Source organism: Trichosurus vulpecula, chromosome 5 (genome assembly GCF_011100635.1).
Source record: "Trichosurus vulpecula isolate mTriVul1 chromosome 5, mTriVul1.pri, whole genome shotgun sequence".
Lineage (NCBI taxonomy): Eukaryota > Metazoa > Chordata > Mammalia > Diprotodontia > Phalangeridae > Trichosurus > Trichosurus vulpecula.
Window position 1 is genome coordinate 133,935,267 of NC_050577.1, and position 17,008 is coordinate 133,952,274.

The window sequence follows — 17,008 nt, forward strand, 5'->3', positions numbered from 1 at the left end:
GGCTCAGTGGATAGAGGGCTGGGCCTAGAGTCAGTAAGACCTGAGTTCAAATCCAGCTTCAGGCATGCACTAGCTGTGTGACCCTAGTCACTTAACCTCTGTTTGCCTTAATCTGCTGGAGAAGAAAATGGCAAACCACTCCAGTATCTTTAGCAAGAAAACCCTGACAAAGAGTCAGACACAACTGAACAACAGCAATAAGTCTACTTGTCAAAAGATAGAGGCACATCATTAATGCAAATTTAAAAATTACTATCCACACTGATATGAAAGTATATTTAAAAAACCACCCTTTTAGTTCTATTGAAAATATCAAGAAATAATTTTCTCTGGTCTAAAAGCCCCTTCTAGACTTAAAAGGTAAGTTAGGTCCAGAACAAAAGGCCTTTCTTAGGAAAATGGATTTATGGTGGTAACCAAACTTAGAACAAAGCACCTTTTGTGTGGTTTTGGATATTGCCTTCCCAGGCCCACAGAAGTGATATGAGCTACTGACCCATCTAAGGGGCAGTTTCTTCTTTCCCCAAACTCTGAAAAAAATGGCACTGTGATTCACCCTTCTCCTTTCATAAAGGATTTTGATGTTGATCAAAAGGCCCTTTTCAGTGCCTTGAGGGAAATGGTCAAGAAAGGAATGTGGTAGTGACTATAGTTAGGCAACTATTATGAAATTCTAATTTTAACCCCAAATTATATTTAACACATTGTGATTTTTCTTCTCCTAGATTCCAATAAATGTTATACCAAACTCTTGACTTAGGGATAGGAGGTGGGGAATTTTGAAGATGCCCTGAGACTATGTCAGTTTGGACATATCTCTCTAAGCTACAAATGATTTAGATATTAATGTTAAATTGAGACACCAAAATAGAAATCCTGAAAATCAAAGGAGAGATTAAAAAATTAAAAGTTTAAAAAAAACCTGAACTAATAAATAAAACTAGGGGGTAGATTAAAAAATAGATAAGGCATTAGCTAACTTAATTTTTAAAAACAAGTAATTATAATTTTAAACGTTCAATTGAATAAAATTGTTTCTGGCGGACTTGTGACTAAAGCAATATGATTTACACACACAGACACACACACACACAGACACCTTTTTTCTTTGATACTGATTTGGGAAGACAGAATTCTAGCAGATGTCTGGATAAACAAAGTTCCTTCTCATGCCCCTCTTCCATACTTGGGATCTGTTTCCTAAACTCCTCATCTATATCTCCTACTGGTCCTGGTGGTCTGTAACATACTCTAATGACAATATCACTTCTGTTCCTGCCTCTATTATTCCTTATCCAAATGCTATCCACCATATTTTCCTACTTATTCCTAAATTTCCTTATAAGAGTTTATCTTTAATATAAAATGCTGCCCCACCCTAGATTTGTTAACCTATCTTTTCCTTTATAATTAAGTAGTGATTCTCAAATACCTGGGGGAGCAGGGTTATAAACATAGGATTTCAGCTAAAAATTATTTAATGACTCCTTAAGCAGTAAATAATTGCAGATTATAAGTAGTATATTGCCCCCTGGAGTTCACAACACATTTTTTGGATGAAATAAATTCGTGGAATGAAAAACACTGAAAACTACTACAATATGGTATACCTACCTACCCTTACCCCTACACTATATTCCAGTCAAGGTTCTCATCCCACCAGGTCATGGTAATTCTTGTCAGACCAAATTTGATTCCTCACAACATTAACAGCACTAGTTCATCTGGCTTATTACCCATACTTTGCACATTTGTCCTACAGCTAACTTTAAATTTCTTTAAAAAATAATTTATATCTTATAATTTGTCTCAATTGCAGAGCCACAGTACAGCATCAGGTAAGCTATAGACTCTTAGAACTTAGAAAGACAAGAGAAAAACTGTATCCAATAATTTCAACGCTTTATTATTTTCCTATAATAAATAACCAGCAAATATGAGTTCTGAAAGAAAAAAGAACTTAAAATATCCCTGCTGACCTTGACATAATGACCCTTCTCATGTTCATTACTCTATTTGGTAACAAACAAAAGCTTAAAATGAAAATAATATTTCCAGTACTTACCAAAATAAGCCCTGAGATTAGTGAAGAAGTGCCTGTCAGGGCAACGTAGAACTTCGGTGTCAACGTGTTCAAAAACATGCTCACTGAAGGGGAAAAAAAGAGAAAGAAGGACAAGAAATACGAATGTCAATAACATTGACTTTTCTATCTGTTTCACTCCAAATAATAGAACCCTATTATCACTTCACTACTTGGGGCGGGGGGATATACAATGTATCCAATCACAAATCTTGAAGCATAAAAACTATAGCAACTGTTAGCTCTACCTCCAAACACTAACCTTGTTAGAACATTTTCCATTATGGTTACAACTGAATGCTTTATGCAAACAAACTAGTTACTCAAATGTCAACCAAATGCAGGAAAGACATACCTATATTTTTGTTAGCCCAGTACGCTGAGCTCTTGAAAAGTGAAAGTTATAACAATTCTACAGATACAAAAGTAAGTAAAAAAGAACAGGGACTTAAGATATTATATCCCCATGGTAACCAAAAGGAAGGTTAAAAGTTGGATGTTCACTGGTAAAATTCTAAAACTTATTTATAAGACTGCTGGGCTGTCCTATTTATGGAACAAATAAACCATGCCAACATACAACTTTTTATCCAAATACCCTGCCTGCAATCATCTTAACAATCAATTTCTTCCTCTCTTCAGTTTACCCAATTCATTTACTAAGACAATCTGATTTACTTGATTTTTATTTATATACTGTTTTTCACAGTATGCCCCAGTTACAGTAGGTAGATTTTTTTTGTTAGCATAACATTATCTGTCTATACACTGTTATGCTACGTAATTTTAATTATGCATTTTGTTATTCAGAAATTGTCCTTCTATTGTCCTGAACTGCTGATTTATCTTTCTACTTTTTCCTAAGCAATGTGTGTTCAATACATTTATGTTTCCTCACCACATCCTTTGGAAGAAAGCCACTTATTAGCTCCATTTTTAAAAACACCAAATAAAACAACTGAACAGTAGTGTAACTAGGGTGGCAGGCCAACAGCGCCAGGGTGCCAGCAAGGAAGGGCACAGAAAGAAGAGAGTGAGGGAAGTCCCTGAAGTAAAGCAGACACTCATATTCTAGTATCAACATAACTGGAGGGTCACAATGTAGTCTTTTAGTGGGGAGAAGAGGTAGGACACTGCGAGAAAGATGACAGCGGAGCTAGGAGAGAAACAAGTCATCTAGTTTTGCCAAGTGCAAAAATTGCTATTGTCATTTTCAAAGATAACAGTCAGTGAAAGGAAGAAATTAAAGGCTGAAATTCCTGATTCATAATTAGATTCTATAGGCCTGGGACCTGTCTATTTATTGATCACAATGGGATATCTTTCTACCCTCCAAATCCTACCATCTACTCCCTCCTATGCTAGTTTTCTATATGTTATTAATAAGAGAAAATACATTGTATTCCTTGTGTGAACATAAAACATATGAATACAGCACTTTCTTTTTAGTGAATTTTTAAAAATAAACCTGCTGAAACTACAATAGAGATTAATCCGAATCAGAATCTCTTGAAACCTGATGTTGACTCTTCAGTTGTAGAGGGAATAAAGTGAGATGGGAAACATTTTTTATGAGTTACTGAGTCCCAGAAAAAAAATGTATATGTGTGCATGCGTATATATGTGTGTGTATGTGTCTGTGTCTGTGTAAAAAGTAACTCAATTCCATTAAAACAAGAAATCCATTCATATACTGTTAAAATTAAATATAGCTAACAAAACAAGTCAGTAAATATTACATATAATAGAACAAATAATATTAACATATAGAGAGAGACATAGATATAGATATATATGCTTCAGCTCTTCACTATACTCAATTCAAGGAGAAAGAACATGAAAATGGAGAGAGAATGAAAACTAGGTAGGAGAGGGAAGTAAATGCATAGAGAAAAGTGAGTGACAGAGTTAATACCTTATATTTAGAAATAACTCCATCTTTTATGATATTGTCGGTAAAAAATGTTAAAAGTCACATTCCACTTCTACAACTATATAAATGGAATGTCACCATTGGATACTTATTCCATGGTCTGACTGAAACCTAGCCCATGAACTAGAGCTCCTCTAAGGTGGAATAAAGTATTTAAGGCCAGGGAAAGACAACAGTTAGATCAAGCAGCAGCATCCTTTCAGCAAATACCAAGGAATGATGATATAGATAGCCAACATGTTTGTTTTCAGATGAAATTCTTTCACTTAAATTGACTGAAGTGAATGAAAAACCACACATTATTATTAGTATGTCCTGATAATGCAATGCTTTACTGCCTCCACTTGATTTTAGGTAACAAAAGGAGTCCATCTGAAACCAAATGAAGACAATGATCATTGAGTCTATTTTATTTTGACACATTCTGCTACAGTTAACAGGGAAAAGTGATCCACACTAGTCTTCATTAAGAACGGATAAGGCTGAGGAAAGGATAGCAAATTGTCTAATCATTTTGACCTGTACAAACCACTAGTTTAGTATGTTTTGAAAAAACATTTTTTGTATGGCTTTGAAAAAATACATTCATCATGATGGAATGTAAATAAATGTACATATGACCCATCATGTACTTGATAGATTTTTGGATTTAAATAAAAAGTCCTCAATTTCCCTGTCCAGGAATATACATTTTAGGGAGTTAGTCTAATAAATATAGGGTGTCCCAAAAGTCTTAGTGCAGCTTTAAATCTTAGCAGCTTAAAACTTAAGTTTCAATAGTTTAAACTGCACTAAGACTTTTGGGACACAATACATATTGAGAAGAGTTACTGAAATGCATTAGGCCTAAAGAAAAGAAAAAAGGAAAATTGAGTCCTTTCATTAGGGAAGAAGAAAGCTCTTAACCAATTACACTAAAAGGCAGTCGCTTTTAATACATGCTTTTATTTCTTTGAAGAAAAATTGCACGTGCTCCACCAGGATGAAGCGGGGGTGGGAGGGTGGAGAAGCTGCATTGAAATGGGAGAGGATCTACTAGAAGAATACTCAAGTAAATTAGATTGTCTGAGTCTACAGACTTGAGTGACCTACAGCTGAGGGCACCTAAGGAATTAGCTAAAATGGTCCCAGAAGCCATTCATAATAATCTTTGAGTATTAATGGAGGCACAGTAAGGTCCCTGAAAACTGGGAAGGGGAAAACATACCACCTGCATTTTCAAAAGGGTAAATTGAAAATTCAATTGAATTTCCAAACCTTTTCATATGCTAAAACATAACAACAAAAACACATAATCCCGACCAGCCCAACTTTGTGAAGAATAAATTCTTTCAAGTTCTTCTAATTTCCTTTTAAAACCGAGTAGTAAGTCCAACAAATCACAATGAAATAGAAGGTGTAATATATCGTAACTCTACCAATGCTTTTAATTTGATCCAATATGACATCCTTAGAGCATAATTATCCAAGGAGCATTTGTCATTTATTTAATAGCCACTTTTGGAATGGTATTATGGGCAACTTTTCAGAAGGTGAACTTTTAATCTGATGTGATTTTAGCATTTTTACTAGTGACCAAAGGTAACAGAATACAAAGTATGTTGTTAAGTGTGCTAGAGGTGACAAAATAAGTGGAGGTGGTTTACAACTGGGAAAGTGAATTTAAAAATAACTTTTGCAAGTTATAGTGGTAAGTGAATAAAAACAGAATAACATTCAAAAAGGGCAAGTAAAAGACAAAGGGGAAGAGGACAAGCATACAACTACCCAAATATGGAAGGGCTCACTTGTGTAAGCATGACAGAAAATTATCAGTGGAACTAGAGGCAGTCGCATAGGGAATACGGTGATCAAGGCCCATACAACACGGCATGCACTACATGCACAGCTCTTCCGTTACCTACTCCTATCATGCAGGTTTTTGAAAACAAAGGCAGTTCTTTCTTTTAAAGCAAAATGTATTCTTGGAAACCACAGCATTACAGCAAGCTAGCCAAAAGCAGGCTGGGCATGTCTGCATATACTGGCGCATTTTTCTGCTCCATCATGCGTGGAAACCGTCCAGTAAGCTGGAAGGTGTGGCTAGAAGTGAATTAAAGGTGTCTCTGAGGCAATGCTAAATGAGCGAGGCATTCTAAGGAGGGAAATGTAGGGGCTTGTTAGTCCTACGTTCATTTTAACTGAAATGAAACTGAAATGTAACGAAAAACTTTAGGAAAATCTAGAAACACACTTTGAATTTTTTTTAAAATGTTTGGAAAATGATCTCTACAAAAACAAGTCCAAAGCTAGGCTCACAAGGAAAATATTTATGAGAAACCTGGTAATAAACAGTCTCTAATGTAGCTTCTATAACAGGCAATGAAGGGTAATCTTCAATTTCCACTAGGACCACAGACAGATCCAGAGCTGAAAGAGACCTCAGAGCCCAACAAATATAATCTCATTTACAAATAAGGAAACTGAGTCCCAAGGAGATTAAGTCATTCGCCCAAGGTCACAAAGGTCAGAAATATCAGGGGTGAGATTTAAATCCAAATTGTCTGACTCTGAGCCTGAGTTGTCTCCACTGTTCCAGGTAAGTGAGAGACAAATGGCTTCAAGAGGCTGGTCTAAAATTTTAGATTAATCAAACAGGTTTGGCTTTCCTTGACTTGGTATGTGGAATATCCTGTGAAGATTTTGAAGGGCTACATGAGTAAGCCTCAATTAAACGGAATAAGCATTCCAGACTGCACTCTTCCAACTCTTTTATTTGCTTCTCCAAGGAGAGGCTCTAAGTCACCCTCTCATCCATTCAGAACTACAAGGCTACTACAATTAAGTTCTTCAAGGAGTATGCTCACACATTGATCATTAGATCAAGGTTTCATTTAGAGTACCAACAACTCATAAAGTCTATAGATGGTTCAAAAACTGTGGGATTCTCTGTAGCCTCTGCCTTGCTTTTCCCTCACTCTGGCACCATCATTGCTGATGCAGAAGAAGGTTGAACAGGAATGAGGGCCATTTTGTATTTTTCTTTGTTACACGAGTTGCCACTGCCAAAAAATTCATCACCAATTGGCCAGCCTACTGGTGAAGAACTTTCTGTATTTAGCTCCGTTAGTCCTCAGAAAACAGACTCAAGTCTGTCTGGGACCGTTCTCAAAAGAGCCTTTCCAACATGGTAGAAATATGCCAGAGCTTGTTACTTCTTAAGAACTTAAGGTCATGGACAATGACAAAAGTCCCCCAGAATGGACTGCAACCAGAATAATTAGTAAGAACATTCACATTGATAAGAATACAGACCCATTTGAGTATCTTAGTAAGCACTGTAGAAAAACATTCCAAAAGATTAGAAGGGAGGGTTCTAATTAGATTTTCTTAGTCACCGAGGGTAAAGCAAGATACTTATTTCAACATACTGAAGATCTTTCAAAAATAAGTTTAAGTACATTCTCCTGGCTTAGTATGGATTTCTTCCAGATCTTTAATTTCACCAATAGAGGGAACTCTGGGTGGGAAAAGACCCTCGAACAGTGTACTGCAGCTGTACTGCAACTTAAGGCTGTTTAACCATTGCCTCAGCCACTGAAAAGTAAGATGATTTGCCCGTGGTCAAACAGCTAGTCTGTGTCAGAAAGATTTGACCCCAACTCTCCACTCTGAGGCTAGTGGCTAGCCCTAGATTCACTGTATCACTCTGTCTTTCTAATACTGATAGTGGCCATAATGAAACTCCTCTCCTAACCGTGGATTATAAAAAGGGGGTGGGGGGAGGGGAGGGGAGAGAAGGGCGGTTGCTGGTAAATGTTTTACCACCAGCTCTCCAGAAAAAAAAAATATGCAGAAAACGCTTTCTGAGTTTAATCTACATTATTAAAATTTCCTCCATTACTTTAAGTCTAGACAATCCACAGAACAATAAATTAAGCCCTGACCTCAAGCGTTTGCTGACTTCCAAGACATAACTGCTCAAACTGAAAATTTAACAACTGTCTTTCATGGGCCTTTAAAAGCTGGATGCAGCAAACTCCCAACTTTACAATATAGTACCTATTAGATCTATAGATGTTTAAAAAAAAAAAAGGGAGGGGGTTAAGATAAATGTGTATAAAGCCAAAGATATACCATGGAATTTGATGTTTAAGTAATTTAATCAGCCACATAATAGGGTATTCAAGTTAAATAACCACTGGTCAGAGATTTTATAGTGGAAATTCACTATTTGAATAGAGCATTAAGCTAGACAGACACTCTCTAAAGCCTCTTCTAACTTTAAAAATTCTATGAATCTTTTCTTGTTGTATTTTCTTGTTTGCTTCTTTCTCCTTAAAGTGGAGTGTGCCAGACCAACTAGTTAATTATTCTAGATGCTGGTTAATGAAGGTTTTACTGTATTTGGAATGTACCGTTTCAATGCAGAATTGCCTAAAGGCAAAAGGATATGATTCTAGTATTCCTTCATTAAAGGGAACTAGCTTTCTAGAACCTCAGCCACATCAGGGTTGATAGTGACATTTTCCCTGACATCCTCCTTAAAATTCATTTGTGGCTTGTGGAAGGAACATTGATGATGTCATATTAAACCAAGAAATATACCCAAGAGAGTCAATTTCCAAAAGACTTAATTGGAGGGAATGAATGAGCCACCAATGAACCAAAGTCACAATGCCTTCCAAGCCCTGACATTGGCATATCTGGGTAGAATAATTATACAGTTTATTTCACTTAAATCAATATTTTGGTTATAGTTAAGAGTACAGAAATCCATCTAGAAATCCATGTCTATTGAAAGCACAGTGGATATACAGTGGACCTTGAGTCAGAAAAACTTAGGTGCAAAACCCACTTCCAAAATTTACTAACCGTGTGAACCTGGGCAAGCCACATGACCTCTGTCGGCCTCGGTTTCCTCATCTATAAATGGGGTAATAATAGCACCTACATGGGGGGGGGGGTTATTGTGAGGACAAAATGAGATATTTGTAAAGCACTTCTGCAAGCCTTCAAGTACTATGTAAATGTTAGCTGCTGCTGTGTTTGTTAATGGTGGAATACTAAAGCCCGGTGTTAACCTTGTACCAAATAATTAACAATACAAATAATGCCAATATATTTATATTACACCCTAAAGTTCACAAATCACTTTCACATACATTATATCATTTAGTCCCAAGTCTGGGAAGAACCTTCACTCAAAAAAATTTTCCCCTTTTTTAAAAAAGTGTTGGGAAGAATATTATATCATTATTTAGGCTACCAACTGCAATTGTGAATCTCAAGAAGAAACAGTTCAGTTACAGAATATTCTTTCTTCATTCCTTATTCTCTCTATCCTGGTATCTGGTTCTCTTTTTTTCTGCTGATTGTAATTAGAAGGGCTACTCCCATTTATTGACTTCCCCATCTAAGGAAGGGTAGAAGACAAAAAAAATTGTATCTTTTATAACTTACCTAACCCACATGCTTCAATTCAGGATTTTAGGGCATTAAATTTGAAGAGATTGTTCTTCCCTAATCATAGTATTAGTCCTGAAAACAAAAAATAACCCTGACACCAGTTTCTACTTGCATGTGAGGACAGATAGGGTATGAATAAGTATGAGCTTCTTCTATTGTTGGAAAGTTCCTCTAAATGGTTAATTGCCAAAATATACCTTAAACCTCTGTTACTATGAAAACCCAGATAGCCCATAAACTGATGTTTATTTGGCTTTTTAAATCCAACAACAGTAAAGGAATTCAAGAACAACGTTTAAGAAAAAACAACTTAAAAATTCCATAAAAACAAGTTTGTCTACATGACAGTATTCAATTTTATGTATAAATGTACATGTAGAATTAGTTCTACCCCACAGAGCTTTCAAACCAATATAACCAAGGAGTATAAAATTCAGCTTCAGTAAGTGCCTCTTATGAAATGTGTCTGCCTCCCCCTTCCGCCATGCCAACTAGCTCTCTAAATAACATCTAAAGCCCCGAGCTCTCCTGCCCTTGATAAACTCTGCACCATTTCTCCTGCTGAGGAGAAAAAGAGGGAGATATATTTTTAGCCTTGTTCCTATGGCAAGAAAACCCTCATAAATCATTCTGTCTCTTTCCTTTTCTCCCCTGATATCATAAGCAGCCTCCGTTGCCTTGGCAACTTTACAGGTAAACTGTTCAGCTCGCTATCTGGGCATCTGGTTCTTCTGAGGACTGGATTTCTCCTGTTTATTTCCTTTTCCCGGCTATAATCCGTAGGAGACCAAGCTCCACCAGCCTGGCTCCTCACACCACATGACATCTCTCCTGTTAAGTCCTTAATGAGTCACTTCTCTCTTGCTAGAATGAGCCCATCTGTACAGTAATAGCTTTGCAAAGCTTGGTCAAACACGGCTGCTCTGCTAGCAGAGGACGGCGAAGCAGCCCTCATAGGACCCGTTTCCTCTCATTTAATAGGAATGCTGGGCTCAGCCAATAGGAGAGGGCTCCTTCTCTCCCTCCCTCCATCTCTACCTTTCTAAAGCATCACTTTCAGGTAGGGAAGATGCAGGTTCTAGTCCTAGAATGACAACTAACTATAACCATGGAGAGTCAATTCACCTCTCGAAATAATGAGGCCGTACTTGCTCTCTAAGGTCTTTTATGGCTCTAAGGATATTAAAATAGCCACCTATGAACTTTTGTATTCATCTGCTTCTCTTAGACCTATGAATGGCAAGATATTTTTATGGGCACAAACACACTAGAGCCTCAAGATGTGACACTATTTTTGGGATTCAAGAGTGTTACAAATTAAAAAAGCATTATAATATAATCCCTTTGGAACCTCTAATAATAAACCTCGTGGGATCCACTCAACTGTAAATTCTTCAAAAACAGAAGTACGACTTCTTACATCCCCAAGAGCTTAGAATAGATAGCATGCTGGCCTTGGGAGTCAAGAAGAGTTGGGTTCAAATCTCTTATTTCAAACTTAGATATTGGTATGACCCTGGTAAGTGGTCACTTAAGCTTTCTTCACCTGTAAAATGGGAATATTATCTGCTTCAATATCTACATCTGTGATACTAGGCAAATCGCTTAATCTCTCTGAGCCTGAGTTTCCAACGAGAAAACGGCAGGATTGGATTCAATGAACCCTAAAGTAAGGTTCCTTGAAGCTCTGAGTCTATGACCCTATGACATAGCTTGCAGTGTTGTGAGGATGACTCAAGATAACTGCCATGTATGTAACCTTGACGTGTTATCTATGAGGTAGGTACTTACATTTAGCATTATCTGAATTATGATTGAAGAAACTGAGGCTCAAGAAGGTTAACTGACTTGACTAAGGTCACACATCTAACGGAAGAGACAGAATCTGAACCCAGGTCTTTCTGACTCTACATAGTATACCTGACGTCCTTATAATGCACACTAATGCAGACGCACCTTAAAGTGCTATAGGAAGGTCAATCAGGAGGGCCCAATAAGTGTTTATTGGGTGGCTGATTATCTGAGAAGACCCTACATCCTTTTCATTCCAAATACTGGGTATTTTAATGCAGCTTCAAACTTTACTAAGGCTTATGGAATACCCGTATAAGAAAAACATAACTATAGAATCCTCAAAAACAAGTCAATCTAGATTATCAAATCAGAAAGCTGAGGTTTTATCCATAAAACCTTTTTTTATCTGAACTGCTCTGACAAAAAATTTTCAAAAGCACATCATGTATTTTCATGCCTTTATGTATATACTGTTCTAACATTTTCTTGATGATCTAGAATCATTTTTCTAACCTATCATTTTGGCCTCATCATATATGACACTCCCCCTCTCGCACACTGTTATCCAGACAAACAGGCCTTCTCTCTATTCCTTACACACCTTCTCTTTTGTCTCCTGGCACAGTACTGGCTCCCTCCTCTCATCACAGCCTTAATCATTCTCTTCCTTGAAGGCACCACAAATGCAGCTCCTTCTAGATGAAGCTCTTCTAGATTCCCTCAATTGCTAGTGCTCTCCCTCTCCAACTACCTTTGCAGTTAACTACTTTTTATTTATTTGTATAAAATGTTTATTTTTAATAAACAGACTGATAAATGTCCTCGTTGCCTCCCTCACTAGAATAGAAGCCTCTTGGGAGTAGAGACTGTCTCATTTTTTGTACTATATGCCCACTGTCTAACACCAGGCCTGTCACATAGCAGTAACTTAATATATGGTTGTAATTTGATTGATCGTCAGTCATTATGTTATAGTACAATATGGTTTTGTCCATGGGGCATACTTTGAGGCATGTAAGGTTGTCTGTCCCTACTTCCAATGGCTCCACACTTCTCTGCTTTTTTCATTCTGGTGTCTGCCTTAGGTAGTTTTCCTCTTTCTCCCCTGGTTGGCAACCCACTGTTTTCTGATACTAACAGCATTTCCTGACTGTCATTCCCTAGCCCAGTTTAATATGCTACTTTGAGTCTGCTGTTCATTGCAAAATTAAATAACTAAAAAAATCGAGGAGGAATAACTTAGTCTATGGGCTCCACTGATACTCACGTAATGTTAGGCGATCTAGAGGAAGGCCCCCAGAGAAAGGTTTACATTTAATGGATCATCAGTGGAGGGTTTACAGGAGGATTTGAAAAAGAAGAGAACTCTAAAGAGTGCTCAATACATTTCACTGATGATAATGATGGTGATAAATGTGTAATTCACAGACATTCTAGGAAAATGCCATGGATCCTGACTGCAAAAATCAAATTCTTCTAATACAAAAATCTGGAATTGAGAAGAAGTGATGCAGTCATCTGCCTCCCATTCACATTCCCAGAGCACAGTCTGACTTCAACCCCAGACTGGAACTTCAAGTCTGGACTGGGCCAGAAGAACCCCCACAGATTTTTTTTTCTTCTGATGAGTTTGCCATTTTATTAAAGGTGATAGGGAGCCACTGAAATTTTTTTGAGGAAAGTGGTATGTGGCACAGTGGATAGAATGCTAGGCCTGAAGTCAGAAAGACCTGAGTTCAATTCCAGCCTCAGACACTTACTAGCTGTGTGACTCTGGGCAAGTCATTTAACGTCTGCTTGCCTCAACTTCCCCAACTGTAAAATGGGATCATAACAGCACCTACCTCAAAAGGGTTGTTGTCAGAATCAAATAAGATAATAACTGCAAAGCGCTGGTGCAGTGCCTGGCACATAGTAAGTGCTATATTAATGTTAGCTACTATTATTATCAATCTGGCAGCTGTGAAAGACGTTAGAGAAAGGAAAGTGTGTTTCAGTCAGATTTCCTTCCATATTTATAGTCTCTTTCACAAAATTTAGCTGATAATATTATCTGCTCCTTTAATAGTTTCATTTGTATAGACTTTGTCTCTCCAATAACAGGCTAAGCTCCACAAGAACTGGGATTGTGTCTCACATTCCTTTCATTATCTAGTCTAACTTCCCTATTTTTTAGATGAAAATTCAAGGCCATTTTAAAAGGGCCTAGCACCAGTTAAGTAAAAAACTGCCAAGATTTCTCATCATAAAGAAAGGAATGTGTTCATACAAGTTCCTAGCTCGAAACTACTCCTTTATTGGAAGTTGTTAAAAAATTATCAGCCAACTTACTGATGGTAACAAATGTAAGTTAAGATTATCCTACCAAGAAGATGAAGATAATTCATTAATACTCTATATACTGAAGCAGAACTCCCAGGGGGAAATATAACTGAGAATGCCAAATTGATTATCTAGTAAGAGGATTTCAAAACAATCAACTGCTTGAAAAGCTGGCTAACATATATCTCTTATTATGTGCGAGGCACTGTGCCAAGGGCTTTACAATTGTTATGTCACTTGATCCTCCCAACGACCCTCCGAGGTGGGTGCTATTATGATCCCCATTTTACAGATGAGGAAACTGAGGCAAAGATAGGCTAAGTGACTTGCCCAGGGTCACACAGCTAAGTAAGTATCTGAGGCTGAATCTGAACTCAGGTCTTCCTGACTCCAAACCCATTATCTAGTTGCCTCTAGCTACTAAAACAGGTAACTGCTAACTCTAAAAAGCACAGAAATTACTAAGAAAACAGAAAAATGAACAAAAGTATTGAATAATTCTCTATATTACAAAGAACCTTCCATCGAAGAAATAGTAAGCATTTATTACTATTAACTTATTCGTCATCAAGGGGAAGCTCAGCAAAACGAAAATGAAAGATTGCTGTCACACTCTCCTAGAATGATTTAGCAGTAAAATCAGGAATAAAACTCAAAACTGTCATATTCGGACTTGCACTTATTTGTCCATACTAACTGCATCATCTGGGATGATAAATAAGGAAATAAAGAATTTTAAAATAGAAATTCTATAGCAATGCATATTATCTTTTTTTTTAAAGCTGTTAATTTTTTCCAATAGTTTTATTCTGTATGTTCCATCTGTACCTTTTTTACTCTAATTATTTATGTACAGAGTAGGCTTTCAAAGCCCTCCACTGCTGAGACTGAGGAGTTTGAATGAACAGAGGAAGGTAGTTTAGGCAAGATCCCACCTGGTGTCCACAGGGAGAGAAAAGGCTGAAATCAATGCCAACTTTCCTTTTCTTATTATTACATAAAATACTTCATTACAGCGACTAATTGTTTCTCTCCAGAGGAGAGTGCTGCTATATGATGAAATGCCTGCAGGAGGCTGCACAGTCACCTTTCTCTGCAGGGAAGAAGCCACAAAGATAAGAGGACACAAGTGGAAACCACCAACCAAGACTAACTTTTCTGTATATTCAGTTGCATCAACTACCTGATGTCCTAAGTTAAGTACTTTGCTAATTTATGTTAAAAATTAAATGACTGGATTGCCATCCAGTTGCCTGCTGTTCATCCTCACCTGGATATCCCAAAGGCACCTCACAATCAACATATCCAAAACAAAATCTTTATTTTCCCCCTAAACCCAGGCCTTCTCTTTACTGCATTATTGGTTGCAGGCCCCACCTCCAGTCACCTGGTTTCACAACACAAGGTGTCATCCCCAATCCTTCACTGTTCCTTACCCCCACACCTGTCCACTCCACCTCTGCTCTATCTCTCATACCTGTATTCTTCTCTCTATATTCATCCCACAACCACCTGAAGGTCCTTATTTAGCCTCAGCTAATGCAATTTCCCTCCCTGTTACCAACCTCCCCCCACCCCAGCGGTCAAATTAATGTTGCTAAAGCACAGATCTATTTCATTTCTGCTGTTCAAGAAGTGCATTGGCTCCATCTTATTATGCCTCTGGGGCAAAAAAATGCAAACCCTTCTGTTTGTCCTTGAAAGCCATTCACCACTGGACTCCAAACTCTCTTTACCTCAGTCTCTCAGGGGCACCTTTCAAAATTTAGTCTAAGTAATTACCACCTCTTACCAGAAGCTTTTCCTGATGGCCCCAGCTATTACTGCTTTCACTTTTTACCCCCTTTACTTTGCATTTACTTAGTATATGTTTTTCATTTCCTTATCTTTGCAGTCCTTGAGGGCAAGAACTGTTTCAGGTTTTATCTTTTTACCTCCAGCACCTGGTTAGACTGGAATGGAGTAGGCATTCAATAAATGCTTACTTAATTGAACTGAAAGTAATGCAACAGGTGGATGATGCCTCCTTTTTCTGTCTTCCTGCCAATCTTATGAATACGGTAGAAGAGGAGTGAGTAGTAGTTAATGGGATACTTTAAAAGGAAGCTTTTTTCTTTGCTACATATCAAGCTGGGCATTACTATGTGGATTTTCCCTTTGGAAAAAGTGAATGCCCTCAATCTGGGAGAGGTCTTAGAAGACCACTGGATTTACAACTAGAAAGAATCAAAGTCCTCTAGTCCAAATCACTCATTTCTATGAGAAAACTGAGGCCTGAGCAATGAAGTTACTTGCTCATGATCCTAGAGGATTCAAACCTAGTCCTTCTAATCCCAAATCCAGTGTTCTTTCACTTATATCAAAAGTATTACTCTGGGATGCAGGAAGGAGCCTCTTTCTGAGGAAAAATCACTTTATATTTTCCTCAAGCCTTAAGATCACAATGAATCAAAGATGTTATTGTGAACTGCCTGAGCATGGTAGGGAGGGGGAAAAAGAGGCCTGCTGGAAGTCAATTTTCTCATTAATTTTGAATCTTGAAGGTTCCATTGGATCCTCCTACATTTCCACCCTCTTAGAAATAACTCTTTGCTTAGCTCCAGAGTTAAAAGCCACTCCTTGCTGAGATGATACATACTGGATGTACTGAGCTGGGGCTAGTTCAGTTTCTAATTTAGTTAGCATGGTTCTAACAACCATCTAAGACACAGATTTCTCTACCCAAGACTTCTCCATTATCTCTTTAATGGCTTCATTAGGTGTTTGTAGATCTGGGTCATCGGGATTCATAACTTCTCTGGGAATCAGGGCGGTATACATGGCAGTATACTGACAGTCCTTTGACTGTCCCTGTCAAGCAACTGTATCATATTTAGTTTGCACTTCCGAATATGGATGGCCCATGCATTGGAGATTTTTTTTTCTTTCTTCCCATGGTATTGGGCCATATGTATTTTGAAAAATACTTCTACCTCCAAAATCCTGTTAACAATAATGGTATCCAATCTTTCTGATACCTATATTGGGGAGGTTCTCTTCATAATCTGCCTTAATCTCCATGATTTTGCCCTTTGCTTAGCCTCAAGCTAGTCCTGAGAAAACTGAATTGGAACATGTAAAAAGCTGGTTGACATCATCTTAAATTGCACTGTGTATAGTAGAACATGAGTAGAACTTCACATGGCAGTCTTTTTATTGCTCTGTAACGACTGTGAACAAAATCTCACCTTATTAATTCACTGTAGAATATAAATATAGGAACTCCAAAGGAATAAAGCACTATCAGCATTCAAAGGAAAAAAAAAATAACAATACTTCAGTGGCCCCTAAAATACATAGTTAACAGAGGCAAAATCTTTAACTGCTCTGCAACACCTCTTAACAAACATTCCCCCAAAGCAAAGAAAGTGAGAGTGGCTGAGGAAGCA

The 17,008-nt window shown here is 37.5% G+C and overlaps 1 protein-coding gene across 6 annotated transcripts in view; it reads right to left on the minus strand.

The window, feature by feature from the left end:
* Positions 1-17,008, minus strand: part of ST7 (suppression of tumorigenicity 7) — a 291,352-nt gene that overhangs the window by 146,775 nt on the left and 127,569 nt on the right. For 5 of the 6 annotated variants that reach the window (XM_036759845.1, XM_036759844.1, XM_036759848.1 and 2 more), the window contains exon 2: positions 2,066-2,148. The exons of the other annotated variant lie outside the window; for it this stretch is intronic. In XM_036759845.1, the coding sequence (XP_036615740.1) occupies positions 2,066-2,148 (83 nt within the window). The remainder of the gene's footprint in view (positions 1-2,065; positions 2,149-17,008) is intronic. 6 annotated transcript variants of the gene reach the window in all.